General features: G+C 45.5%; 2 protein-coding genes across 14 annotated transcripts in view; both read left to right on the forward strand.

Moving 5' to 3' along the window:
• The window catches only part of LOC124007886 (TRAF2 and NCK-interacting protein kinase-like), a 66,603-nt gene extending 62,533 nt beyond the window's left edge, over positions 1–4,070 (forward strand). For all 12 annotated transcript variants that reach the window (XM_046318718.1, XM_046318719.1, XM_046318720.1 and 9 more), the window contains 5 exons: positions 472–572; positions 2,203–2,352; positions 2,430–2,589; positions 2,845–2,984; positions 3,294–4,070. In XM_046318718.1, coding sequence (XP_046174674.1) covers positions 472–572; positions 2,203–2,352; positions 2,430–2,589; positions 2,845–2,984; positions 3,294–3,377 — 635 coding nt within the window. In that variant the 3' untranslated portion in view covers positions 3,378–4,070. The remainder of the gene's footprint in view (positions 1–471; positions 573–2,202; positions 2,353–2,429; positions 2,590–2,844; positions 2,985–3,293) is intronic.
• Positions 4,071–5,982: 1,912 nt separating this feature from the next.
• LOC124008175 (solute carrier family 2, facilitated glucose transporter member 2-like) overlaps positions 5,983–25,000 on the forward strand; it is a 23,311-nt gene continuing 4,293 nt past the window's right edge. The window contains exons 1-8 of one of the 2 annotated variants that reach the window (XM_046319253.1): positions 5,983–6,247; positions 10,981–11,073; positions 11,149–11,342; positions 11,495–11,619; positions 12,798–12,913; positions 15,311–15,473; positions 17,058–17,164; positions 17,680–17,760. In XM_046319253.1, the coding sequence (XP_046175209.1) occupies positions 6,233–6,247; positions 10,981–11,073; positions 11,149–11,342; positions 11,495–11,619; positions 12,798–12,913; positions 15,311–15,473; positions 17,058–17,164; positions 17,680–17,760 (894 nt within the window). In that variant the 5' untranslated portion in view covers positions 5,983–6,232. Of the gene's footprint in view, positions 6,248–10,977; positions 11,074–11,148; positions 11,343–11,494; positions 11,620–12,797; positions 12,914–15,310; positions 15,474–17,057; positions 17,165–17,679; positions 17,761–25,000 lie in introns of both variants that reach the window. The other variant, XM_046319252.1, reaches the window with a different exon arrangement.

The following is a 25,000-nucleotide window of genomic DNA, read 5'->3' on the forward strand; positions in this document are numbered from 1 at the left end:
TGTGTGTGTGTGTGTGTGTGTGTGTGTGTGTGTGTGTGTGTGTGTGTGTGTGTTTGACGTACCCAACTTTTGTGTGTGTTGCTGTCTCTCCTGTGTGTGTTGTTGACTCTCTCCTGTGTGAGTTGTTGACTCTCTCCTGTGTGAGTTGTTGACTCTCTCCTGTGTGTTGTTGACTCTCTCCTGTGTGTGTTGTTGACTCTCTCCTGTGTGAGTTGTTGACTCTCCTGTGTGTGTTGTTGACTCTCTCCTGTGTGTGTTGTTGACTCTCTCCTGTGTGTGTTGTTGACTCTCTCCTGTGTGTGTTGTTGACTCTCTCCTGTGTGAGTTGTTGACTCTCTCCTGTGTGTGTTGTTGACTCTCTCCTGTGTGTGTTGTTGACTCTCTCCTGTGTGTTGTTGACTCTCTCCTGTGTGTGTTGTTGACTCTCTCCTGTGTGTGTTGTTGACTCTCTCCTGTGTGTGTTGTTTCCAGTAAAGTACGAGAGGATCAAGTTCCTGGTGATCGCTCAGAAGAACGCAGTGGAGATCTATGCCTGGGCCCCCAAACCCTACCACAAGTTCATGGCCTTCAAGGTAGCTGCCACACCGGGTTGAGATGTGATGCTGTAGTTAGGTAGACATCCTGGAAGTACAGGGACTACCTTCAAGGTAGCTGCCACACCGGGTTGAGATGTGATGCTGTAGTTAGGTAGACATCCTGGAAGTACAGGGACTACCTTCAAGGTAGCTGCCACACCGGGTTGAGATGTGATGCTGTAGTTAGGTAGACATCCTGGAAGTACAGGGACTACCTTCAAGGTAGCTGCCACACCGGGTTGAGATGTGATGCTGTAGTTAGGTAGACATCCTGGAAGTACAGGGACTACCTTCAAGGTAGCTGCCACACCGGGTTGAGATGTGATGCTGTAGTTAGGTAGACATCCTGAAGTACAGGGACTACCTTCAAGGTAGCTGCCACACCGGGTTGAGATGTGATGCTGTAGTTAGGTAGACATCCTGGAAGTACAGGGACTACCTTCAAGGTAGCTGCCACACCGGGTTGAGATGTGATGCTGTAGTTAGGTAGACATCCTGGAAGTACAGGGACTACCTTCAAGGTAGCTGCCACACCGGGTTGAGATGTGATGCTGTAGTTAGGTAGACATCCTGGAAGTACAGGGACTACCTTCAAGGTAGCTGCCACACCGGGTTGAGATGTGATGCTGTAGTTAGGTAGACATCCTGGAAGTACAGGGACTACCTTCAAGGTAGCTGCCACACCGGTTTGAGATGTGATGCTGTAGTTAGGTAGACATCCTGGAAGTACAGGGACTACCTTCAAGGTAGCTGCCACACCGGGTTGAGATGTGATGCTGTAGTTAGGTAGACATCCTGGAAGTACAGGGACTACCTTCAAGGTAGCTGCCACACCGGGTTGAGATGTGATGCTGTAGTTAGGTAGACATCCTGGAAGTACAGGGACTACCTTCAAGGTAGCTGCCACACCGGGTTGAGATGTGATGCTGTAGTTAGGTAGACATCCTGGAAGTACAGGGACTACCTTCAAGGTAGCTGCCACACCGGGTTGAGATGTGATGCTGTAGTTAGGTAGACATCCTGGAAGTACAGGGACTACCTTCAAGGTAGCTGCCACACCGGGTTGAGATGTGATGCTGTAGTTAGGTAGACATCCTGGAAGTACAGGGACTACCTTCAAGGTAGCTGCCACACCAGTTTGAGATGTGATGCTGTAGTTAGGTAGACATCCTGGAAGTACAGGGACTACCTTCAAGGTAGCTGCCACACCGGGTTGAGATGTGATGCTGTAGTTAGGTAGACATCCTGGAAGTACAGGGACTACCTTCAAGGTAGCTGCCACACCGGGTTGAGATGTGATGCTGTAGTTAGGTAGACATCCTGGAAGTACAGGGACTACCTTCAAGGTAGCTGCCACACCGGGTTGAGATGTGATGCTGTAGTTAGGTAGACATCCTGGAAGTACAGGGACTACCTTCAAGGTAGCTGCCACACCGGGTTGAGATGTGATGCTGTAGTTAGGTAGACATCCTGGAAGTACAGGGACTACCTTCAAGGTAGCTGCCACACCGGGTTGAGAGGAAATGTTGCACCGTTGTCTGTGACAATACTATGGGGTCTGTCACGTTGTCTGATACTAGTTACTCTGGGGTCAATAGTAACACTTCTCCCTCCCCCCACCTCCCAGTCGTTCACTGACCTGCAGCACCGCCCCCAGCTGGTTGACCTGACGGTGGAGGAGGGGCAGAGGTTAAAGGTCATCTACGGCTCCAGCCTGGGCTTCCATGTCATCGACGTCGACTCTGGCAACCCTTACGACATCTACGTCCCCTCACACGTAAGTCTGTGTGTGGTGTGATATATATAGTGCAGGGAGATAGACAGTAGATAACCATTACCTCTGTCTGTCTGTAGATTCAGACCCAGGTGACTCCCCATGCCATCGTCATTCTTCCTAAGACAGACGGGATGGAGATGTTGTTGTGTTATGAAGATGAGGGAGTCTACGTCAATACCTACGGACGCATCACTAAAGACGTCGTGCTGCAGTGGGGAGAGATGCCTACTTCTGTTGGTGAGTGTGTGTGTGTGTGTGTGTTTTTGTGTGGGTGTTTGTGTGAGCTCAGCTTCGTTTTAGGCCTGTGGGAACTTGTTTAGGTTCATGTGAAGTTTAATCAGATTCAATCTCAACTCTGTTGTGTTCCATAATAGAACAGTGTAGTTTACAGTGAAACTAATAGTGTATTCTTTAACTCTCTCCTTCATCCTCTCTATCTACTCTCTATCTATCTCTCTCTCTCTCTCTCTCTTTCTATCCTTGCTCCTCCAGCCTATATCCACTCTAGCCAGATCATGGGCTGGGGGGAGAAGGCCATAGAGATCAGGTCTGTGGAGACAGGACACCTGGATGGGGTCTTCATGCACAAGAGAGCCCAGAGACTCAAGTTCCTGTGTGAGAGGAATGACAAGGTAAACAACATGCACACACACACACACACACACACACACACACACACACACACACACACACACACACACACACACACACACACACACACACACACACACACACACACACACACACACACACACATTCATATTCTCTATTGCCTGTATCAATCATGTCTTCTCATGGTGTGTGTGTGTGTGTGTGTGTGTGTGTGTGTGTGTGTGTGTGTGTGTGTGTGTGTGTGTGTGTGTGTGTGTGTGTGTGTGTGTGTGTGTGTGTGTGTGTGTGTGTGTGTGTGTGTGTGTGTGTGTGTGTGTGTGTGTGTCTAGGTGTTCTTTGCATCGGTGAGGTCTGGAGGCAGCAGTCAGGTCTTCTTCATGACCCTCAACCGGAGCTCCATGATGAACTGGTGAAACTAACTCCTGCCACCATCTTCCTATTGGCCTGCTCAGCTGTCGATCACGGGCCAACGCTAATTTCAGAAGCCAATTAAAACAATGGACCAAGAGAATCTAATCGCACCCTGAATCAAACAAGTGAATTGAATAATGGGATAGTCCAACACTGAATCTAACTGAGAGAGTCAAACGCTGAATGAATCGAACGCTGAGGGAATCAAATATCAAATCAGTGTGAAAGAATTGAAGTGTAAATGAATCAAGCTCTGAGAGAATCAAACTTAAAGACAGTGAAACACTGAGAGACTACAACACTGTAACAGACATAAAGGACTATAAAGAATGAAATAATAAAAATATAAAAAAGATAAAGACTGTTATGAAGAGGAGTCTGAATCAACGGGGGCGCTGGTTTCCCGGTTTTCCAAGATCTCGACTACCGTCTGTGGAGACGAACCGGAACTTCCGGATCCTAATCTTTCTTTCTCTCCTCCACTTCATCCTTCACTTCCCCCCTCTCCCCACCACTCCACCCCTCTTCTCTAAAATATCGGCTATGTCCCTTTAAAACAAAATCCCCGCCTCTGTCTCCCTCCTCTTCTCCTCCTGTCCCTCTGTCTCCCTCCTCTTCTCCTCCTGTCCCTCTGTCTCCCTCCTCTTCTCCTCCTGTCCCTCTGTCTCCCTCCTCTTCTCCTCCTGTCCCTCTGTCTCCCTCCTCTTCTCCTCCTGTCCCTCTGTCTCCCTCCTCTTCTCCTCCTGTCCCTCTGTCTCCCTCCTCTTCTCCTCCTGTCCCTCTGTCTCCCTCATCTTCTCCTCCTGTCCCTCTGTCTCCCTCATCTTCTCCTCCTGTCCCTCTGTCTCCCTCCTCTTCTCCTCCTGTCCCTCTGTCTCCCTCCTCTTCTCCTCCTGTCCCTCTGTCTCCCTCCTCTTCTCCTCCTGTCCCTCTGTCTCCCTCCACTTCTCCTCCTGTCCCTCTGTCTCCCTCGTCTTCTCCTCCTGTCCCTCTATCCACTCTGAAGTCTTTCAATTCTCAAGGTGCTGCCCAGATAAACTGTCATGTTAAAACAAAACAAGAATAACAACATTCTGCTGTTTACTAGAAATATGCTTTCATTCTGTCTTTTAAATAACACATTGTTCAAGTTTTGTTTCATGTTTATTTAGGTACTTTAAAATAACTTTTGAATTGTAATGTGAAGAGCTTGATAACTTGCACAGCACACTGCTAGTTTCTGCCATTCAGTTTGTGTGTTTTATGTTATGCTGAAATGCCAGAGGAAAACCTGATTCAACTGAGAATCATTTGAGAATTGTCTGAGAATGAACCACTCTGTGTCTGTGTGTCTGTCTTATCTTCTCTGTGTGTAAAGAAGTATTGCGTAAAGCTGTCTCCCACCTGATTGGTCTGGTCTGATTGTGACTCCTTCCTGTTTGTACGGTGCCAAGCATGATGAAGCCGTTGTTTTGTTCACTCTTTTCTGTTGGTTTACCATTTTATTTGAACACTTTGATAGCGTCTTATGTCCTTAGATTGAACATGATCATTTTATCTTTAAAAAAAACTTAATTTATAAAAAGATGTTTCACATTTTATTAAACACATGTGCATTTCTGAAAACAAAGATGAGAACATCTGAAGCTGTTGTCCTTAATGCTTTTTAAGCCATGCTGTAGAACTACATTACCCAGAATACAACAGTTCTGTGAGGTGTGTGTGTGTGGGTCATGTATGTATATTTAGTGACTGCAAACACATTCATCAAAGAAATATTACATTCACCGAGACCCACTCCCTCAAATTACAAACAAGTGCAGGGGACACCCTTTTGTCTGGGAAATTACACTTCCAGACTGCTCCTTTAAATGTCATGCTTAAGTTACTGTTATGGAGACAGGTTGCTTTTTAGAATATTAGCAATAAAGAGTTGTGCTGATTGAACGTGTGTGTGTGTGTGTGTGTGTGTGTGTGTGTGTGTGTGTGTGTGTGTGTGTGTGTGTGTGTGTGTGTGTGTGTGTGTGTGTGTGTGTGTGTGTGTGTGTGTGTGTGTGTGTGTGTGTGTGTGTGTGTGTGTGTGTGTGTGTGTGTGTGATACACCTCTATCTGGTGAACAGGCTGCTGATCACTACTTTTGGACTCTTGTCTCTAAAAGAAAAACTCTAGACCTCTTTGTTTCTGAATGACAAACTCATCAATAATGTTTTGGTTTCTATGTTTTGTAAAACAGTCAAATAAATGATACTAGAACATTATTTTTGTTCGTATTTCTGTTTATATTCTGTGATGTGTGTGTGTGTGTGTGTGATGTGTGTGTAGGGGTTGCAGTGTAAGTTATCAGCTGAGGCCACCGACCCTCAGACTTTGTCCCTGTTGAAGGTATATCATTAACCCTACCTAATACTGTCCCTCCCTGTGTGTGTGGGGGTGTGTGTGTGTGTGTGTGTGTGTTTGTGTGTGAGTGAGTGTCAGACCTTCCCCCTCATTTAGAGCCAATGTGCTGAGCTCAGGATGACCAGGTTGTGTGTGTGAACAGTGGATACCTGCCCAGACACTGTGTGTGTGTTCACTAATCACTATCACAGAGTTGAACCACCATGAAAACGCTGACAAACACAACCTAAGACAGGAGGGGAAGTGTGTTAGGCACCATGTGTGATGGTAATGATGACATGAATGATAAACAGCCACCAGTAAGGTGTACAGATAGAGAGGTGCTCTGCTCCGGTGTGTCTTTCTGTCCAGTGCTGTGTGTGTGTGTATGTCGAGATGAGTGCGTGGACACGCCGTGATCCCAGCGATTGATGATTACCCTGGAAGTGTGTGTGTGATCAGTTCATGTTGTTGGAGCTGGTGTCGAGACTCTGAACCCGTCATGGAGTCGGGAAAGGTAAGATCTTTGTACACTTTTACACACTCGAGCTCTCACACACACACACTCGTTTTGAGGTATCTAATCCATTTACTAAACAGATGTTGAAAGCCAAGTTGCTGGTTTTATAATGTAGTAAAAGCTCCTGCTGTTCAACCTGAGTGACACTCTGTAGCTACACACAAGGACAGGAGTGTGTGTGAGAGTGTGTTTATATTTTATTTAACTAGGCATTCAGAACACATTCTTATTTACAATGACAGCCTACCAGGGAACAGTGGGTTAATTGCCTTGTTCAGGGGCAGAACGACAGATTTTTACCTCGTCAGCTCGGGGATTTGATCCAGCAACCTTTCCGGTTACTGGCCCACCGCTGTAACTACTAGGCTCCCTGCCGCCCCTGAATGTGTGCATCGTGTACGTGTGCATCGTGTGTCGTGATTGAACCGAGGAAGAGTACCATTTCATTTGACAGTTCATTTGTTGATGGCATGAGGGAGTTGGTTCGATCAGTTAGTTTTTTTAGTTCTGAGAGAAACCCATCTGGAAACAGGAACAGCAGCAAGCAGTCTGTGTTTTATTCCATCATTGACACACCTTTATCACTTTGTTAGGGGGCAGAGCAGCTTTAATATTACAGACAGATTGTAGCTTCCATCATTGTAATTGACTGCATCATCTCCAACCCCCATATATATATATATATTGTTTAGTAAATATATATTATTTTAAATATATATGTTATTTAATATATTTCCCTTTATTATTTTCCCCTAATTGGATTAAACTAATGGACAACAATACTTGGGCTTCTACTTCCAGTTTATACGTACATTTGGTTTGTTTTCAGTCCCATCCTTCATCTCTCCTCAACCCCTCCCATCTATCTCTGAAGACCATCCAGTTTTGACTTCAAGCTGTCGTAGATGTTCCACTGTGTGATGTTTCACAAAAGTTCTGAACCTTTCTATTCTCGTAGTTTCTACAGATTGTAAATGAAAGATAAACACCTTTGCTAAGAGTTTTATTACATTATTGGCTTTGACTTATCAAATCACCCAGCAGTGCTATTTGCAGAGTTAGCTCCAATTAAATGTTTCAATTGTTTAGCCATTCCTGAACCATTGACCAAAAACAAGTGAGCTAATGACTCTGTCTCTTCGCAGCAAATGGAAACACTCAGTTCATAGACCATGTGCCATGGAATCGGTACATCCAACTATTTTGCAACCTGTATCAAATAAAATCAAATGTATTTATATAGCCCTTCGTACATCAGCTGATATCTCAAAGTGCTGTACAGAAACCCAGCCTAAAACCCCAAACAGCAAGCAATGCAGGTGTAGAAGCACAGTGGCTAGGAAAAACTCCCTAGAAAGGCCAAAACCTAGGAAGAAACCTAGAGAGGAACCAGGCTATGTGGGGTGGCCAGTCCTCTTCTGGCTGTGCCGGGTGGAGATTGTAACAGAACATGGCCAAGATGTTCAAATGTTCATAAATGACCAGCATGGTCAAATAATAATAATCACAGGCAGAACAGTTGAAACTGGACCAGCAGCACGGCCAGGTGGACTGGGGACAGCAAGGAGTCATCTTGTCAGGTAGTCCTGAGGCATGGCCCTGGGGCTCAGGTCCTCCGAGAGAGAGAAAGAAAGAGAGAATTAGAGAGAGTATACTTAAATTCACACAGGACACTGGATAGGACAGGAGAAGTACTCCAAATATAACAAACTGACCCTAGCCCCCCGACACATAAACTACTGCAGCATAAATACTGGAGGCTGAGACAGGAGGGGTCAGGAGACACTGTGGCCCCATCCGATGACACCCCCGGACAGGGCCAAACGGGAAGGATATATCCCCACCCACTTTGCCAATGCACAGCCTCCACACCACTAGAGGGATATCTTCAACCACCAACTTCCCATCCTGAGACAAGGCCGAGTATAGCCCACAAAGATCTCCGCCACGGCACAACCCAAGGGGGGGCGCCAACCCAGACAGGAAGATCACATCAGTGACTCAACCCACTCAAGTGACGCACCCCTCCTAGGGAGGGTATGAAAGAGCCCTAGTAAAGCCAGTGACTCAGCCCCTGTAATAGGGTTAGAGGCAGAGAATCCCAGTGGAAAGAGGGGAACCGGCCAGGCAGAGACAGCAAGGGCGGTTCGTTGCTCCAGAGCCTTTCCGTTTACCTTCACACTCCTGGGCCAGACTACACTCAATCATATCACCCACTGAAGAGATGAATCTTCAGTAAAGACTTAAAGGTTGAGACCGAGTTTGTGTCTCTCACATGGGTAGGCAGACCATTCCATAAAAATGGAGCTTTATCATTTAGTGCTTTATCCGGGTAGCCGGAAAGTAGAGCATTGCAGTAGTCTAACCTAGAAGTGACAAAAGCATGGATTCATTTTTCTGCTTCATTTTTGGACAGAAAGTTTCTGATTTTTGCAATGTTACGTCGATGGAAAAAAGCTGTCCTTGAAACAGTCTTGATATGTTCTTCAAAAGAGAGATCAGGGTCCAGAGTAACGCCGAGGTCCTTCACAGTTGTATTTGAGACGACTGTACAACCATTAAGATTAATTGTCAGATTCAACAGAAGATCTCTTTGTTTCTTGGGACCTAGAACAAGCATCTCTGTTTTGTCCGAGTTAAAAGTAGATGTCACGCCTTGGTCTTAGTATTTTGTGTTTTCTTTAATTATTTGTTCAGGCCAGGGTGTGACATGGGTTTATTTTGTTGTCGTATTTGAGTTTTTGTAGGCATTGGGATTGTGGCTGATTAGGGGTGTGTCTAGCATAGGCTTGGCTGCCTGAGGCGGTTCTCAATCTGTGTCAGGTGATTCTCGTTGTCTCTGATTGGGAACCATATTTAGGTAGCCTGGGTTTCACTGTGTATTTTGTGGGTGATTGTTCCTGTCTCTGTGTTAGTATTCACCAGATAGACTGTAATAGGTTTCGCGTTTCGTTTGTTGTTTTGTTATTTAAGTTATTTCATGTAACGTCTATTCTTTATTAAAGAACATGAGTAACCACCACGCTGCATTTTGGTCCGCATCTCCTTCAACTGACGAACGACGTTACAGTAGAAATTTTGCAGCCATCCACTTCCTTATGTCTGAAACACATGCTTCTAGCGAGGGCAATTTTGGGGCTTCACCATGTTTCATTGAAATGTACAGCTGTGTGTCATCCGCATAGCAGTGAAAGTTAACATTATGTTTTCGAATGACATCCCCAAGAGGTAAAATACATAGTGAAAACAATAGTGGTCCTAAAACGGAACCTTGAGGAACACCGAAATGTACAGTTGATTTGTCAGAGGACAAAACATTCACAGAGACAAACTGATATCTTTCCGACAGATAAGATCTAAACCAGGCCAGCACTTGTCTGTGTAGACCAATTTGTGTTTCCAATCTCTCCAAAAGAATGTGGTGATCGATGGTATCAAAAGCAGCACTAAAGTCTAGGAGCACGAGGACAGATGCAGAGCCTCGGTCTGATGCCATTAAAAAGTAATTTACCACCTTTAACAAGTGCCGTCTCAGTGCTATGATGGGGTCTAAAACCAGACGGAAGCATTTTGTATACATTGTTTGTCTTCAGGAAGGCAGTGAGTTGCTGCGCAACAGCTTTTTCTAAAGTTTTTGAGAGGAATGGAAGATTCGATATAGGCCAATAGTTTTTTATATTTTCTGGGTCAAGGTTTGGCTTTTTCAAGAGAGGCTTTATTACTACCACTTTTAGTGAGTTTGGTGCACATCCGGTGGATAGAGAGCCGTTTATTATGTTCAACATGAGAGCCAAGCACAGGAAGCAGCTCTTTCAGTAGTTTAGTTGGAATAGGGTCCAGTATGCAGCTTTGAGGTTTAGAGGCCATGATTATTTTAATTATTGTGTCAAGAGATATAGTACTAAAACACTTGAGTGTCTCTCTTGATCCTAGGTCCTGGCCGAGTTGTGCAGACTCTGGACAACTGAGCTTTGAAGGAATACGCAGATTTAAAGAATAGTCCATCATTTGCTTTCTAATAATCATGATCTTTTCCTCAAAGAAGTTCATGAATTTATTACTGCTGAAGTGAAAGTCATCCTCTCTTGGGGAATGCTGCTTTTTAGTTAACTTTGCGACAGTATCAAAAAGGAATTTCGGATTGTTCTTATTTTCCTCAATTAAGTTGGAAAAATAGGTACTGCAATAGGTACTTCGATACTGCACGGTACTGTCTTTCCAAGCTAGTCGGAAGACTTCCAGTTTGGTGTGGCGCCATTTCCGTTCCAATTTCCTGGAAGCTTGCTTCAGAGCTCGGGTATTTTCTGTATACCAGGGAGCTAGTTTCTTATGAGAAATGTATGGCGTTTTGGTCAACGTTTTGGTCCTCAAATAAAACTGCTATATTTTTGTATTAATTACAGGGTTTTCTTGTTGCCAATTTTGGTCTTTAATGCAGGGCCAACAAACAAGTTCCCTACCTTTCCACTTGCCACCTCCATTTTTGTGGTAATGTTGCAATCAGTATGTTGTAATGTGTCACACAACTAATTCAACAAGTCAAGTAAATATCAAGCCCTTGATTAGGTGAATCAGGAAACAGTAACACTGAGTAATGTGAAGATGTTTTGTTGCTCTGTTACAAGCAGTATTTTACAGCAGGTGGGACTGCATGGTGCATTGAACTGGTTCCCTGCCCACTAGGTCAGCTCATTACAGGCACCTTTTCACATCTGTGTGTCCTACAGCAGCTGACAGGCACTCTAACCCTAGCAGTGTTTTCAGCAGTCTTGGGTTCTCTACAGTTCGGATACAGCCTGGGAGTCATCAATGCGCCACAGAAGGTACACGCACACACTGTTTATTTTAGTCATGGGTAAACAGCAAGTACTATTACAAACCTTTACTTTGTTTCCTAGGTGATAGAGCAGCATTATGGGCGGTCCCTGGGGGTGCTCCCTGAGGAGCCTCTCCTCCTATCAGAGAACAGTACAGAGAAGCAGGAAGTGCATCCCTCTGTGGTCATGTATTGGTCTCTGTCTGTGTCGATCTTCTCCATTGGGGGAATGGTGTCGTCCTTCCTGGTGGGCTTCATTGGAGACCTGAGAGGAAGGTGTGTGTGAGCATCCGAACCTCCCTCTTCCTCTATCTGTCTCAAGACGAAACTGAATGCGCTTGTGTGACTGACTGGGTTTGAATGCGGGTCGTCTGTATGCCACAAGACTGTGTTAGCCCACTGAGCTAATGCCTATGCTGTCTGTGCAGGGTGAAGGGCATGTTGATGGTGAATGTGTTAGCAGTAATAGCAGGTCTACTGATGGTGACGGCTAAGATGTGGAAACCTCACGTCATGGTCATCGCTGGACGATGTGTCATGGGATTCTACTGTGGTGAGTTATCAATACATTGAGTCACACACTACAGCACATCAGGAAGGAAGTGTTCGGCCCGGCTCTGTCCACTATGCACATCCTTATCACTACAAGTGTGAACAAAGCTTGTACTGACTCTCTAGTCTCACCCCCTTCTCCCCTCTCTCTCTCTCTTTCTCAATTCAATTTCAATCCAGGGGCTTTATTGGCAGGGGAAACATATGATTACATTGCCTAAGCAAGTGAAGTGGATTATGACCAAACGTGAAATAAACAATACAACTTAACAGGCAACATTACACTCACAAAGGTTCCAAAATAATAAAGACGTTTCAAATGTTATATGTGTAAATAGTTAAAGTACAAAATATAAAACAAATAAACATAAATATGGGTTGTATTAACAATGGTGTTTGTTCTTCACTGGTTGCCCTTTTCTTGTGGCAACAGGTCACAAATCTTGCTGCTGTGATTGCACACATTTGGTAGGAGGTTAGGAAGTGCAGCTCAGCTTCCACCTCATTTTGTGGGCAGTGTGCACATAGCCTGTCCTCTCTTGAGAGCCTGGTCTGCCTACAGCGACCTATCTCAATAGCAAGGCTATGCTCACTGAGTCTGTACTGTACATAGTCATGGCTTTCCTTAAGTTTGGGTCAGTCACAGTGGTCAGGTATTCTGCCACTGTGTACTCTCTGTTTAAGGTCAAATAACATTCTAGTTGCTCAGTTTTTTTGTTAATTCTTTCCAATGTGTCAAGTAATTATCTTTTTGTTTTCTCATGATTTGGTTTGGTCTAACTGTGTTGCTGTCCTGGGACTCTGTGGGGACTGTTTGTGTTTGTGAACAGAGCCCCAGGACCAGCTTGCTAAGGAGACTCTTCTCCAGGTTCATCTCTCTGTAGGTGATGGCTTTGTTTTGTAAGGTTTGGGAATCACTTCCTTTTCGGTGGTTGTAGAATTGAATGACTCTTTCCTAGATTTTGATAATCAGCTGGTATCGGCCTAATTCTGCCCTGCATGCAATTTTTGGTACTTTACGTTTGTCCCCCTGTCTCTCCCTTTTCTCTCCCCATTCTCTCTCACCTTCTCTCTCTCTCTCTCTCTCTCTCTCTCTCTCTCTCTCTCTCTCTCTCTCTCTCTCTCTCTCTCTCTCTCTCTCTCTCTCTCTCTCTCTCTCTCTCTCTCTCTCTCTCTCAGGTCTGTCCTCAGGGCTAGTTCCTATGTATATAGGGGAGATCGCTCCCATGGCCTACAGAGGAGCTCTGGGAACCTTACATCAACTAGCTACTGTTACTGGTATACTACTGAGTCAGGTAAGACCACACACACATGTGCAAGCATACACACGCACACGCGTACACACACACACACTCATTTATGTACCTGTCCTCTAATTTCTATTCCCCTGTCACTGTCTGTCCTCTAATCTCTATTCCCTGTCTCTTTCTGTCCTCTAATCTCTATTCCCTGTCTCGTTCTGTCCTCTAATCTCTATTCCCTGTCTCTTTCTGTCCTCTAATCTCTATTCCCTGTCTCTTTCTGTTCTCTAATCTCTATTCCCTGTCTCTTTATGTCCTCTAATCTCTATTCCCTGTCTCTTTCTGTCCTCTAATCTCTATTCCCTGTCTCTTTCTGTCCTCTAATCTCTATCCCTGCGTTCCTGTCTGTGTCCATCCCTAATCTCTGTCCCTCTGTCTCTCTCTGTGTTTGTCCCTAATCTCTGTCCCCCTGTCTCTCTCTGTGTTCGTCCCCTAATCTCTGTCCCCCTGTCTCTCTCTATGTCTGTCCGAATCTCTGACCCCTTGTCTCTCTGTGTCTGTCGCTAATCTCTGTCCCCTTGTCTCTCTGTGTCTGTCGCTAATCTCTGTCCCCTTGTCTCTCTGTGTCTGTCGCTAATCTCTGTCCCCTTGTCTCTCTGTGTCTGTCCCTAATCTCTGTCCCCTTGTCTCTCTGTGTCTGTCGCTAATCTCTTTCCCCTTGTCTCTCTGTGTCTGTCCCTAATCTCTGTCCCCTTGTCTCTCTGTGTCTGTCGCTAATCTCTGTCCCCGTCTCTCTCTGTGTTCGTCCCTAATCTCTGTCCCCTTGTCTCTCTGTGTCTGTCGCTAATCTCTGTCCCCTTGTCTCTCTGTGTCTGTCGCTAATCTCTGTCCCCTTGTCTCTCTGTGTCTGTCGCTAATCTCTGTCCCCTTGTCTCTCTGTGTCTGTCCCTAATCTCTGTCCCCTTGTCTCTCTGTGTCTGTCCCTAATCTCTGTCCCCTTGTCTCTCTGTGTCTGTCGCTAATCTCTGTCCCCTTGTCTCTCTATGTCTGTCCGAATCTCTGACCCCTTGTCTCTCTGTGTCTGTCCCTAATCTCTGTCCCCTTGTCTCTCTGTGTCTGTCGCTAATCTCTGTCCCCTTGTCTCTCTGTGTCTGTCCCTAATCTCTGTCCCCTTGTCTCTCTGTGTCTGTCGCTAATCTCTGTCCCCTTGTCTCTCTGTGTCTGTCCCTAATCTCTGTCCCCTTGTCTCTCTGTGTCTGTCCCTAATCTCTGTCCCCTTGTCTCTCTGTGTCTGTCCTAATCTCTGTCCCCTTGTCTCTCTGTGTCTGTCGCTAATCTCTGTCCCCTTGTCTCTCTGTGTCTGTCCCTAATCTCTGTCCCCTTGTCTCTCTGTGTCTGTCCCTAATCTCTGTCCCCTTGTCTCTCTGTGTCTGTCGCTAATCTCTGTCCCCTTGTCTCTCTGTGTCTGTCCCTAATCTCTGTCCCCTTGTCTCTCTGTGTCTGTCCCTAATCTCTGTCCCCTTGTCTCTCTGTGTCTGTCGCTAATCTCTGTCCCCTTGTCTCTCTATGTCTGTCCGAATCTCTGACCCCTTGTCTCTCTGTGTCTGTCCCTAATCTCTGTCCCCTTGTCTCTCTGTGTCTGTCCCTAATCTCTGTCCCCGTCTCTCTGTGTCTGTCCCTAATCTCTGTCCCCTTGTCTCTCTGTGTCTGTCCCTAATCTCTGTCCCCGTCTCTCTGTGTTCGTCCCTAATCTCTCTCCCCCTGTCTCTCTCTATGTCTGTCCGAATCTCTGACCCCTTGTCTCTCTATGTCTGTCCGAATCTCTGACCCCTTGTCTCTCTGTGTCTGTCCCTAATCTCTGTCCCCTTGTCTCTCTGTGTCTGTCGCTAATCTCTGTCCCCTTGTCTCTCTCTGTGTCTGTCCCTAATCTCTGTCCCCCTGTCTCTCTGTGTCTGTCCCTAATCTCTGTCCCCTTGTCTCTCTGTGTCTGTCCCTAATCTCTGTCCCCTTGTCTCTCTGTGTCTGTCCCTAATCTCTGTCCCCGTCTCTCTCTGTGTTCGTCCCTAATCTCTCTCCCGCTGTCTCTCTGTGTCTGTCCCTAATCTCTGTCCCCGTCTCTCTCTGTGTTCGTCCCTAATCTCTCTCCCCCTGTCTCTCTGTGTCTGTCCCTAATCTCTGTCCCCTTGTCTCTCTGTGTTCGTCCCTAATCTCTCTCCCCCTGTCTTTCTCTATGTCTGTCCCTAATCTCTGTCCCCCTGTCTCTCTCCATGTCTGTCCAAATCTCTGTCCACCTGTCTCTCTGTGTCCGTCCCCTAATCTCTGTCCCCCTGTCTCTCTCTGTGTTTGTCCCTAATCTCTGTCCACCTGTATCTCTCTGTGTTTGTCCCTAATCTCTGTCCCCCTGTCTCTTTCTCTATGTCTGTCCCTTATCTCTGTCCCCTTGTCCCCCAGGTGCTCGGTCTAGAGTTCCTCCTGGGTAATGACTACTACTGGCCGCTGCTGCTGGGTCTGTCTGGAGCTCCTGCTGTGTTACAGTCTCTACTGCTGCCATTGTGTCCTGAAAGTCCCAGATACCTCTACATCAAGAGAGGCATGGTGGAGGAGGCCAAGAAGAGTATGTACTGTACTGTCTCAGCTCTCTCTTAGAAAATACATTACCAGTCAAATGTTTGGACACGTCTACTCATTCAAGGGTTCTACTTTATTTGTTCTATTTTCTACATTGTAGAATAATAGTGAAGACATCAAAACTTTGAAATAACACATGGAATCATGTAGTATCAAAAACGTGTTAAACAAATCAAAATATATTTTATATTTGAGATTCTTCAGCGTAGCCACGCTTTGCCTTCATGACAGCTTTCCACACTCTTGGCATTCTCTCAACCAGCTTCATGAGGTAGTCACCTGGAATGCATTTCAATTAACAAGTGTGCCTTGTTAAAAGTTAATTTGTGGAATTTCTTTCCTTCTTAATGCGTTTGAGCCAATCAGTTGTGTTGTGACAAGGTAGGGGTGGTATACAGAAGATAGCCATATTTGGTAAAATAATAAGTCCATCTTTTGCCAAGGACAGTTCAAATAAGCAAAGAGAAACAACAGTCCATCATAACTTTAAAACATGGAGGTCAGTCAATATGGAACATTTCTTCAAGTGCAGTAGCAAATACCATCAAGCGCTATGATGAAACTGTCTCTCATGAGGATCGCCACAGGAATGGAAGACCCAGAGTTACCTCTGCTGCAGAGGATAAGTTCATTAGAGTTGCCAGCCTCAGAAATTTCAGCCCAAATAAATGCGTCACAGAGTTAAGGTAACTGACACATCTCAACATCAGCTGTTGAAAGGAGACTGCGTGAATCAGGCCTTCATGGTCAAATTGCTGCAAAGAAACCACTACTAAAGGACACCAATAATAACAAGAGACATCCTTGGGCCAAGAAACACGAGCAATGGACATTAGACCGGTGGAAATCTGTCCTTTGCTCTGATGAGTCCAAATTTGCGATTTTAGTTTCCAACTGCCATGTCTTTGTGAGACGCAGAGTAGGTGAACGGACGATCCCCGCATGTATAGTTCCCACCGTAAAGCATGGAGGAGGAGGTGTGATCGTATGGGGGTGCTTTGCTGGTGACACTGTCTGTTATTTATTTAAAATTCAAGGACACTTAACCAGCATGGCTACCACAGCATTCTGCAGTGATACGCCATCCCAGCTGGTTTGTGCTTAGTGGGACTATCATTTGTTTTTCAACAGGACAACGACCCAACACACCTCCAGGCTGTGTAAGGGCTATTTAACCAAGAAGAAGAGTGATGGAGTGCTGCATCAGATGACCTGGCCTCCACAATCACCCAACCTCAACCCAATTGAGATGGTTTGGGATGAGTTGGACCGCAGAGTGAAGAAAAAGCAGTGCTCAGCATATGCGGGAACTCCTGTTGGAAAAGACTGTTGGAAAAGCATTCCAGATGAAGCTGGTTGAGAGAATGCCAAGAGTGTGCAAAGCTGTCATCAAGGCAAAGGGTGGCTATTTAGATTTGTTTAAAACTTTTGTGGTTACTACATGTGATTTCATAGTTTTGATGTCTTCACTATTATTTTACAATGTAGAAAATAGTATAAATAAATAAAAACCCTTGAATGAGTAGGTGTGTCCAAAATACACACTTGATGTGTGTGTGTGCGTTTTTAGGTCTGTATCGTCTGAAGGGAGAGTATGACCCATCAGCTGACCTGGAGGAGATGAGGAGGGAGAAGGAGGAGGTGGAGAAGGAGACGCAAGTCTCTATCGCTGTCCTGGTACGTTCAATATTGAATCTACTGAACATCTGGTCTATTGCTGTCTAATCCATGTCGGTCTGGTCCTGTATTCATAATGTGATATGTCTGTAGTCCTGTATTAATAATGTGATATGTGTCTGTAGTCCTGTATTCATAATGTGATGTGTGTCTGTAGTCCTGTATTAATGATATGATATGTGTCTGTAGTCCTGTATTAATGATATGATATGTGTCTGTAGTCCTGCATTAACAATGTAATACGTGTCTGTAGTCGTGTATTAATAATGTGATATATGTCTGTAGTCCAGTATGAACAATGTGATATGTGTCTGTAGTCCAATATTTAACATTTGATATGTGTCTGTAGTCCAATATTTAACATTTGATATGTGTCTGTAGTCCTGTATTAATGATACGATGTGTGTCTGTAGTCCTGTATTAATAATGTGATATGTGTCTGTAGTCCTGTATTAATCATGTGATGTGTGTCTGTAGTCCTGTAGTAATGCTGTAATATGTCTGTCGTTTTTTAGGTGCGATCATCTCTCTACAGGCAGCAGCTGTTTGTAGCCCTGATGATGCATTTCTCACAACAACTTTCTGGAATTAACGCTGTGAGTTACTGAGAAAACGGGGGAGAGAGGGAACAACTGTCTGGAATCAACGCTGTGAGTTACTGAGAAAGAAGGAAAAGCTGTCTGGAATCAACACTGTGAGTTACTGAGAAAGAAGGAAAAGCTGTCTGGAATCAACACTGTGAGTTGCGGAGAGAGAGGGAACAACCGTCTGGAGTCAACGCTGTGAGTTTGAGAAAGAGGGAACAACTGTCCGGAATCAACGCTGTGAGTGAGAGAAAGAGGGAAAAGCTGTCTGGAATCAACACTGTGAGTTACTGAGAGAGAGGGAACAACCGTCTGGAATCAACGCTGTGAGTTAGAGAAACAGGGAACAACTGTCTGGAATAAACGCTGTGAGTTAGAGAAAGTGGGAACAACTGTCTGGAATCAATGTTTTGAGTTACTGAGAGAGAGGAAACAACTGTCTGGAATCAATGCTGTGAGTTACTGAGAGAGAGGGAACAACTGTCTGGAGTCAATGCTGTGAGTTACTTAGAGAGAGGGAAAAACTGTCTGCAATCAACGCTGTGAGTTACTGAGAGAGAGGGAACAACTGTCTGGAATCAACACTGTGAGTTACTTAGAGAGAGGGAAAAACTGTCTGCAATCAACGCTGTGAGTTACTGAGAGAGAGGGAGCAACTGTCTGGAATCAACACTGTGAGTTACTTAGAGAGAGGGAAAAACTGTCTGCAATCAACTCTGTGAGTTACTGAGAGAGATGGAAAAACTGTCTGGAATCAACACTGTGAGTTACTTAGATAGAGGGTAAAACTGTCTGCAATGAACTCTGTGAGTTACTGAGAGAGAGGGAACAACTGTCTGGAATCACCGCTGTGAGTTACTTAGAGAGAGGGAACAACTGTCTGGAATCAACGCTGTGAGTTACAGAGAGAGAGGGAACAATTGTCTGGAATCACCGCTGTGAGTTACTGAGAGAGAGGGAACAACTGTCTGGAATCACCGCTGTGAGGTAATGAGAGAGAAGGAACAACTGTCTGGAATCAACGCTGTGAGTTACACAGAGAGGGGTCAACTGTCTGGAATCACCAATGTGAGTTAATGAGAGAGAGGGGACAACTGTCTGGAATCACCGCTGTGAGTTACTGAGAGAGGGGACAACTGTCTGGAATCACCGCTGTGAGTTACAGAGAGAGAGGGAACAATTGTCTGGAATCACCGCTGTGAGTTACTGAGAGAGAGGGAACAACTGTCTGGAATCACCGCTGTGAGGTAATGAGAGAGAAGGAACAACTGTCTGGAATCAACGCTGTGAGTTACACAGAGAGGGGTCAACTGTCTGGAATCACCAATGTGAGTTAATGAGAGAGAGGGGACAACTGTCTGGAATCACCGCTGTGAGTTACTGAGAGAGGGGACAACTGTCTGGAATCACCGCTGTGAGTTGCTGAGAGAGAGGGAACAACTGTCTGGAATCACCGCTGTGAGTTACTGAGAGAGAGGGAACAACTGTCTGGAATCAACACTGTGAGTTACTGAGAGAGAGGGAACAACTGTCTGGAATCACCGTTGTGAGTTACTGAGAGAGAGGGAACAACTGTCTAGAATCAACGCTGTGAGGTAATGAGAGAGAGGGAACAACTGTCTGGAATCACCGCTGTGGGGTAATGAGAGAGAGGGAACAACTGTCTGTAATCAACACTGTGAGTTACTGAGAGAGAGGGAACAACTGTCTGGAATCAACGCTGTGAGTTACTGAGAGAGAGGGAACAACTGTCTGGAATAAACACTGTGAGTTACTGAGAGAGAGGGAACAACTGTCTGGAATCAACACTGTGAGTTACTTAGAGGGAGGGAAAAACTGTCTGCAATCAACTCTGTGAGTTACTGAGAGAGAGGGAAAAACTGTCTGGAGTCAACGCTTTGAGTTTGAGAAAGAGGGAACAACTGTACGGAATCAACGCCGTGAGTGAGAGAAAGAGGGAACAACTGTCCGGAATCAACGCTGTGAGTGAGAGAAAGAGGGAAAAGCTGTCTGGAATCAACACTGTGAGTTACTGAGAGAGAGGGAACAACCGTCTGGAATCAACGCTGTGAGTTAGAGAAAGAGGGAACAACTGTCTGGAATAAACGCTGTGAGTTAGAGAAAGAGGGAACAACTGTCTGGAATCAATGTTTTGAGTTACTGAGAGAGAGGAAACACCTGTCTGGAATAAACACTGTGAGTTACTGAGAGAGAGGGAAAAACTGTCTGGAATCAATGCTGTGAGTTACTTAGAGAGAGGGAACAACTGTCTGGAGTCAATGCTGTGAGTTACTTAGAGAGAGGGAAAAACTGTCTGCAATCAACTCTGTGAGTTACTGAGAGAGAGGGAAAAACTGTCTGGAATCAACACTGTGAGTTACTTAGAGAGAGGGAAAAACTGTCTGGAATCAACACTGTGAGTTACTTAGAGAGAGGGAACAACTGTCTGGAATCAACGCTGTGAGTTACAGAGAGAGAGGGAACAATTGTCTGGAATCACCGCTGTGAGTTACTGAGAGAGAGGGAACAACTGTCTGGAATCACCGCTGTGAGGTAATGAGAGAGAAGGAACAACTGTCTGGAATAAACACTGTGAGTTACTGAGAGAGAGGGGACAACTGTCTGGAATCACCGCTGTGAGTTACTGAGAGAGGGGACAACTGTCTGGAATCACCGCTGTGAGTTGCTGAGAGAGAGGGAACAACTGTCTGGAATCACCGCTGTGAGTTACTGAGAGAAAGGGAACAACTGTCTAGAATCAACGCTGTGAGGTAATGAGAGAGAGGGAACAACTGTCTGGAATCACCGCTGTGGGGTAATGAGAGAGAGGGAACAACTGTCTGCAATCAACTCTGTGAGTTACTGAGAGAGAGGGAAAAACTGTCTGGAATCAACACTGTGAGTTACTTAGAGAGAGGGAAAAACTGTCTGCAATGAACTCTGTGAGTTACTTAGAGAGAGGGAACAACTGTCTGGAATCACCACTGTGAGTTACTTAGAGAGAGGGAACAACTGTCTGGAATCAACGCTGAGAGTTACAGAGAGAGAGGGAACAATTGTCTGGAATCACCGCTGTGAGTTACTGAGAGAGAGGGAACAACTGTCTGGAATCACCGCTGTGAGGTAATGAGAGAGAAGGAACAACTGTCTGGAATAAACACTGTGAGTTACTGAGAGAGAGGGAACAACTGTCTGGAATCAACGCTGTGAGTTACTGAGAGAGGGGACAACTGTCTGGAATCACCACTGTGAGTTAATGAGAGAGAGGGGACAACTGTCTGGAATCACCGCTGTGAGTTACTGAGAGAGGGGACAACTGTCTGGAATCACCGCTGTGAGTTGCTGAGAGAGAGGGAACAACTGTCTGGAAACACCGCTGTGAGTTACTGAGAGAGAGGGAACAACTGTCTGGAATCACCGCTGTGGGGTAATGAGAGAGAGGGAACAACTGTCTGTAATCAACACTGTGAGTTACTGAGAGAGAGGGAACAACTGTCTGGAATAAACACTGTGAGTTACTGAGAGAGAGGGAACAACTGTCTGGAATCAACACTGTGAGTTTGAGAAAGAGGGAACAACTGTCCGGAATCAACGCTGTGAGTGAGAGAAAGAGGGAACAACTGTCCGGAATCAACGCTGTGAGTGAGAGAAAGAGGGAAAAGCTGTCTGGAATCAACACTGTGAGTTACTGAGAGAGAGGGAACAACCGTCTGGAATCAACGCTGTGAGTTAGAGAAAGAGGGAACAACTGTCTGGAATAAACGCTGCGAGTTAGAGAAAGAGGGAACAACTGTCTGGAATCAATGTTTTGAGTTACTGAGAGAGAGGAAACAACTGTCTGGAATCAATGTTTTGAGTTACTGAGAGAGAGGGAACAACTGTCTGGAGTCAATGCTGTGAGTTACTGAGAGAGAGGGAACAACTGTCTGGAGTCAATGTTGTGAGTTACTGAGAGAGAGGGAACAACTGTCTGGAGTCAATGCTGTGAGTTACTGAGAAAGAGGAAACAACTGTCTGGAATCAATGCTGTGAGTTACTTAGAGAGAGGGAAAAACTGTCTGCAATCAACTCTGTGAGTTACTGAGAGAGAGGGAAAAACTGTCTGGAATCAACACTGTGAGTTACTTAGAGAGAGGGAAAAACTGTCTGCAATCAACTCTGTGAGTTACTGAGAGAGATGGAAAAACTGTCTGGAATCAACACTGTGAGTTACTTAGATAGAGGGTAAAACTGTCTGCAATGAACTCTGTGAGTTACTGAGAGAGAGGGAACAACTGTCTGGAATCACCGCTGTGAGTTACTTAGAGAGAGGGAACAATTGTCTGGAATCACCGCTGTGAGTTACTTAGAGAGAGGGAACAACTGTCTGGAATCACCGCTGTGAGTTACTTAGAGAGAGGGAACAACTGTCTGGAATCACCGCTGTGAGGTAATGAGAGAGAAGGAACAACTGTCTGGAATAAACACTGTGAGTTACTGAGAGAGAGGGAACAACTGCCTGGAATCAACGCTGTGAGTTACTGAGAGAGAGGGAACAACTGTCTGGAATCACCGCTGTGAGGTAATGAGAGAGAAGGAACAACTGTCTGGAATAAACACTGTGAGTTACTGAGAGAGAGGGAACAACTGTCTGGAATCAACGCTGTGAGTTACTGAGAGAGAGGGAACAACTGTCTGGAATCAACGCTGTGAGTTACTGAGAGAGGGGACAACTGTCTGGAATCACCACTGTGAGTTACTGAGAGAGGGGACAACTGTCTGGAATCACCGCTGTGAGCTACTGAGAGAGAGGGAACAACTGTCTGGAATCAACACTGTGAGTTACTGAGAGAGAGGGAACAACTGTCTGGAATCACCGCTGTGAGTTACTGAGAGAGAGGGAACAACTGTCTGGAATCACCGCTGTGGGGTAATGAGAGAGAGGGAACAACTGTCTGTAATCAACACTGTGAGTTACTGAGAGAGAGGGAACAACTGTCTGGAATAAACACTGTGAGTTACTGAGAGAGAGGGAACAACTGTCTGGAATCAACACTGTGAGTTTGAGAAAGAGGGAACAACTGTCCGGAATCAACGCTGTGAGTGAGAGAAAGAGGGAACAACTGTCCGGAATCAACGCTGTGAGTGAGAGAAAGAGGGAAAAGCTGTCTGGAATCAACACTGTGAGTTACTGAGAGAGAGGGAACAACCGTCTGGAATCAACGCTGTGAGTTAGAGAAAGAGGGAACAACTGTCTGGAATAAACGCTGCGAGTTAGAGAAAGAGGGAACAACTGTCTGGAATCAATGTTTTGAGTTACTGAGAGAGAGGAAACAACTGTCTGGAATCAATGTTTTGAGTTACTGAGAGAGAGGGAACAACTGTCTGGAGTCAATGCTGTGAGTTACTGAGAGAGAGGGAACAACTGTCTGGAGTCAATGTTGTGAGTTACTGAGAGAGAGGGAACAACTGTCTGGAGTCAATGCTGTGAGTTACTGAGAAAGAGGAAACAACTGTCTGGAATCACCGCTGTGAGTTACTTAGAGAGAGGGAACAACTGTCTGGAATCAACGCTGTGAGTTACAGAGAGAGAGGGAACAATTGTCTGGAATCACCGCTGTGAGTTACTGAGAGAGAGGGAACAACTGTCTGGAATCACCGCTGTGAGGTAATGAGAGAGAAGGAACAACTGTCTGGAATAAACACTGTGAGTTACTGAGAGAGAGGGGACAACTGTCTGGAATCACCGCTGTGAGTTACTGAGAGAGGGGACAACTGTCTGGAATCACCGCTGTGAGTTGCTGAGAGAGAGGGAACAACTGTCTGGAATCACCGCTGTGAGTTACTGAGAGAAAGGGAACAACTGTCTAGAATCAACGCTGTGAGGTAATGAGAGAGAGGGAACAACTGTCTGGAATCACCGCTGTGGGGTAATGAGAGAGAGGGAACAACTGTCTGCAATCAACTCTGTGAGTTACTGAGAGAGAGGAAAAACTGTCTGGAATCAACACTGTGAGTTACTTAGAGAGAGGGAAAAACTGTCTGCAATGAACTCTGTGAGTTACTTAGAGAGAGGGAACAACTGTCTGGAATCACCACTGTGAGTTACTTAGAGAGAGGGAACAACTGTCTGGAATCAACGCTGTGAGTTACAGAGAGAGAGGGAACAATTGTCTGGAATCACCGCTGTGAGTTACTGAGAGAGAGGGAACAACTGTCTGGAATCACCGCTGTGAGGTAATGAGAGAGAAGGAACAACTGTCTGGAATAAACACTGTGAGTTACTGAGAGAGAGGGAACAACTGTCTGGAATCAACGCTGTGAGTTACTGAGAGAGGGGACAACTGTCTGGAATCACCACTGTGAGTTAATGAGAGAGAGGGGACAACTGTCTGGAATCACCGCTGTGAGTTACTGAGAGAGGGGACAACTGTCTGGAATCACCGCTGTGAGTTGCTGAGAGAGAGGAACAACTGTCTGGAAACACCGCTGTGAGTTACTGAGAGAGAGGAACAACTGTCTGGAATCACCCCTGTGGGGTAATGAGAGAGAGGGAACAACTGTCTGTAATCAACACTGTGAGTTACTGAGAGAGAGGGAACAACTGTCTGGAATAAACACTGTGAGTTACTGAGAGAGAGGGAACAACTGTCTGGAATCAACACTGTGAGTTTGAGAAAGAGGGAACAACTGTCCGGAATCAACGCTGTGAGTGAGAGAAAGAGGGAACAACTGTCCGGAATCAACGCTGTGAGTGAGAGAAAGAGGGAAAAGCTGTCTGGAATCAACACTGTGAGTTACTGAGAGAGAGGGAACAACCGTCTGGAATCAACGCTGTGAGTTAGAGAAAGAGGGAACAACTGTCTGGAATAAACGCTGCGAGTTAGAGAAAGAGGGAACAACTGTCTGGAATCAATGTTTTGAGTTACTGAGAGAGAGGAAACAACTGTCTGGAATCAATGTTTTGAGTTACTGAGAGAGAGGGAACAACTGTCTGGAGTCAATGCTGTGAGTTACTGAGAGAGAGGGAACAACTGTCTGGAGTCAATGTTGTGAGTTACTGAGAGAGAGGGAACAACTGTCTGGAGTCAATGCTGTGAGTTACTGAGAAAGAGGAAACAACTGTCTGGAATCAATGCTGTGAGTTACTTAGAGAGAGGGAAAAACTGTCTGCAATGAACTCTGTGAGTTACTGAGAGAGAGGGAACAACTGTCTGGAATCACCGCTGTGAGTTACTTAGAGAGAGGGAACAATTGTCTGGAATCACCGCTG

Source organism: Oncorhynchus gorbuscha, linkage group LG21, assembly GCF_021184085.1.
Source record: "Oncorhynchus gorbuscha isolate QuinsamMale2020 ecotype Even-year linkage group LG21, OgorEven_v1.0, whole genome shotgun sequence".
Classification (NCBI taxonomy): domain Eukaryota; kingdom Metazoa; phylum Chordata; class Actinopteri; order Salmoniformes; family Salmonidae; genus Oncorhynchus; species Oncorhynchus gorbuscha.